Raw genomic sequence first — 3,744 nt, 5'->3', positions numbered from 1 at the left:
AAGGAACGCTCGCGCTGAGAGGTGGGGGAGGGAGGGGAGGCAGGTTCCCGGGAGGTGGGAATGTAGACATTTTCTCTCACCCGGACAGAAATGAAGACAGCACTTAGAAGACCACGCCGAGGAATCCGAGCCGGGGAGGCCTCACCTCGCTCCCTGCACCACTGGGGACGTGGGGCAGGTGGAAGGTCACGATGCTAACGAAGCAGCGATTTCTGCTGGCTCCGTCCCTGGGCTGATGTTTGCCGGGATAGCTAAGCACCGTTGGGGGGCGGGGGAGGGTGCCATTTCTCCTGGGAGTGTCTGGTGTCAGCCCTTAACTGTCCCAACAAGGCTGCCCTAGACCTGGGAAATCTTTCTCAGGGCTCAGAGATTTTTGTTGTTGTTGTTGTTTTATTTATCTATTTATTTTTTTCGAGGAACTGTTTAACATTTTATTCTTTAACCTTTTGCACTCGGATGTCAAGTGTGACTCAACACGGTTGCATCAGTAGCAGCTCGAGAAAAAAGCAAGCGAGTGCAAAGGGTTAATTAGCAACCTTGGGAAAAAGTTACATCAGGACTCATGAGGCAAATGCAAAAATCCACAACAAGCTGTTTTCCCTTTTAGGTGGGGAGCAGACCTACTCCAGATCTGGCCACAGCCTACTGTCCACATCCTGGTCCCAGGCACGTTGGTTGAAAACTGGCTTCACTTCAGCTAAAGGCCTAGCTCGAGGGCATTCATGGCATCCTCAAGTTTGAGCATCCCTCGCTCCTGCCTCAGGTGGTGCCTCTCGGCCATGGACTGGAGCATCCACTTGGTTCGGAGTTTGTACAAGTAATTGCCATAAACCATGACCTCGGTGAGGTTCGAGGATTCCAGAACCTTCAGCTCGAGCATGGCTCTGCTCACTTGCTCGATGTATAGGATTCGAGATCCTCCGGGGCCAAACACGGCTTCCAGCAGCACCGTCTGGACCTGGAACACCTCAGGATCTCTCAAGTCCTCAGGAACTCTCACCCACGGTGGGATATCTTTCCGTTTCGGCAGCGCCCCCATCTTGAATGCCTCCAAAGGAAAATCACGCTCAGAGTTATGGTGGGCCTAAGAGAGGAACCAGCGCCGAGGCCGAGACCAAGTTGAGCCCCTCTGTTGTTGTTTTTTTGACAGCTAAATGCTGTCAGTCAAAACATCTGTAAGACATCTGTCCTGTGTCTGAACCCAGGTTGGCACCCATCGTCCGGAGCCCAGAGGGCTACGTGAATGCTCCCCTCTTGGAGACCGGGTGTAAGCTGACAGAGTCCTTGCACCCGAAGGGACTGGTAAGATTCAGTCCCCTGCCTACACAGTGTCCCCTGACTTGTTTTGATGGCACTTTCCTATTATCAGCAGAATGAGCAGAATGAGAGCGACCTATCAGAAGTCTGTAAGTATTTACCAAGAATTTTGCTTCCTGCTTTATCTCCAAGATTTGGAGGAATGGAGAATACATTCCTCTGAGCTGACCTCCCATTCAGTGTTTGTGTATAAAAGGCATTACACAGCTAATAAAGTTGCTGCAGTCTGTCGATGGCTTGCAGTCCTCCCGATCCCGCTTTCCTGTCTTTCTTTTTTTCTCAGTTCCCACCTCCCCACCTCAGCCCGGTTCACCTGTCAGGCTGGCCCTGACACTCCCCCTTCGCCTTGCCCCGTCGTCTGCTCATCGTAGGAGGGCCGGTCTGTTTCTCCTTCCTGAGCTTGAGTTTCCCTGTTTCTGTTTCTTTTTAAAACGTTTTATTTTTTGGAAGGAGAGATAGGCAACACATAGAGGTTGTATAAAGCCCTGGCCGGTTTGGCTCAGTGGATAGAGCGTCGGCCTGCAGACGGAAGGGTCCCAGGTTCAATTCCGGCCAAGGGCACATGCCTGGGTTGCGGGCTTGATCCCCAGTGTGGAGCGTGCAGGAGGCAGCCAATCCGTGATTCTCTCTCATCATGGATGCTTCTATCTCTCTCTCCTTCTCCCTTCCTCTCTGAAATCAATACATATATTTAAAAAAGAATTATAGCAGTGCCAGAGGGTCTATGATGAAAACCCTCCTCAACCTGGAGACGCCCGTCCCCCACCCCACCCCGCCCTCAGCCCAGAGGCAACCATCACGTCACCTTGTTAGGAGTCCTCCTTGAGAGAGGAGATGTGTGAGGGCGTGAGTGAGTGTGTCTGCCGGTCTCCCTCCTTCCTCCGCCTTCACTTCCTGGCTCCCTCTCTCTGCAACACAGATGATACAACGTGATCCACGCGGCTCTACTCGTTTCATTTTAAAAAATCACCAATGGATCCTGAGGACCTTCCCCTATATGTTAGAGAATACTGTCTCCTCAACGGATAGGCAATAAAAACCGCAGCGTAGCCGTCTGCCGAATTTGTCTACCTCCTCTCTTAGGTATTCACCCCAGACTCCCCAAGGCTCCCGGGACAGAGCCAGCGCAGAGTGGATGGCTAATGAATGTTTTCTGTCTAATGAATGAATGAATAAGAATTCTCCATGTCAAGAGAGATCTTGTTTAGAGCATCAGACATATGAAAAGGTCAACTTCATGGAAGCCCCCCCTTTTTTTTTAATCCTTTGCAAGAGTTTATTTCCGGGTTCTGGTTTATATCCTGGTCTGTATGTCTGACTGTGTGCCAGCACCTCACTGTCTGGCTCCCTCTCGGTCTGTAGTAAGCTTTGAAATCAGGATGTGTCAGTCCTCCAAGTTTCTTTTTCTTCTTCAAGGAACTGTCCGGCGATGGAGACGCTGTGCCTCTGGAAGGGGGCGGAGGTCACACTTGCCAGCACTCACAGGACCCGTGGATGTGCTTTGCCACAGGTAAATGAAGCCTCAACAAGCGATGCACAGTTGTGGAGAAAGAGCCTTGCGCCAGCACGTGCAAAGGTCCTGGGGTGGGAGCTGTCTGGGTGTGAGGCAGGAGCAGGAAGAAGCTGGGGTGCAGTGAGTGAGGGAGAGACGCAGAAACGCCATCCGTCAGAGGCCAGAGCGAGGAGTTCAGAGCCTCCGGTGCTTTCCGGGGAACAGTCTGGAGGGGGGTTCGGTGGGAAATTGACGTATTTGATGGACCAGCCTGACTATGGTGTTCCTCCCAAATTTTAAAAATATGTTTTTATTGATTTTAGAGAGAGAGGAAAGGAGAGGGAGAAAGAGAAAGAGAAAGAGAAAGAGTTTAGAGAAACATCAAGGAGAAAGAAACATTGATGGGCTGCCTTTTGCACGCCCCCTACTGGGCATTGAACTTGCAACCTGGGCATGTGCCCTTGACCTGGAATGACACCAGTGACCTTTTGGTGCAGGGACCATGCTCAACCAACTGAGCCACACCGGCCGGGCCTGCTGTCTTTTTGTCACATTCTTCCAAACAGCCGTGCCGACCCAGCAGCGTAACCATCGTTAACAAGAGCTGCTACGGCTCTGCTTCTGGGGAGCAGCCTTTCTCCAGCCCCTTCCTGCCAGCCCCACCCCACGCCACCGCCCAGAGGCAGGACCGAGGGGCCCGGCCAGGACTGTGCCTCTGAGCTGCCCGAAGGATGTGGGGGTCAGACCCCCTCCACGGCCATCAGCCTCTTTCTGAGCGTCTCCCCCGTGTCCCGTGCTGTGTTGGATGCTGGGCATCCAGCCGTGAACGCTGAGGTCTCTGCTCACCTCCTGGGGGGAGCTTGCTCTAGTTTCAAAGTGGAGACTCGCCTGAGATAATTAGTGAGTGGTTTCAGGGAGATGAAAGTTCGCTGTCA

General features: G+C 52.5%; 1 protein-coding gene across 1 annotated transcript; it reads right to left on the bottom strand.

The window, feature by feature from the left end:
- Positions 1 to 697: 697 nt before the first annotated feature.
- On the bottom strand, positions 698 to 1,039 carry LOC307115856 (developmental pluripotency-associated 5 protein-like; the record flags this gene model as incomplete). Its single annotated transcript, XM_079799347.1, has 1 exon — positions 698 to 1,039. One exon carries the CDS (start codon positions 1,037 to 1,039, stop codon positions 698 to 700), a length of 342 nt encoding a protein of 113 aa, XP_079655473.1.
- Between the last annotated feature and the right edge of the window lie 2,705 nt (positions 1,040 to 3,744).

Source organism: Cnephaeus nilssonii (genome assembly GCF_951640355.1).
Source record: "Cnephaeus nilssonii genome assembly, chromosome: 20".
Lineage (NCBI taxonomy): Eukaryota > Metazoa > Chordata > Mammalia > Chiroptera > Vespertilionidae > Cnephaeus > Cnephaeus nilssonii.
This window is presented reverse-complemented; position numbering and strand designations above follow the sequence as displayed.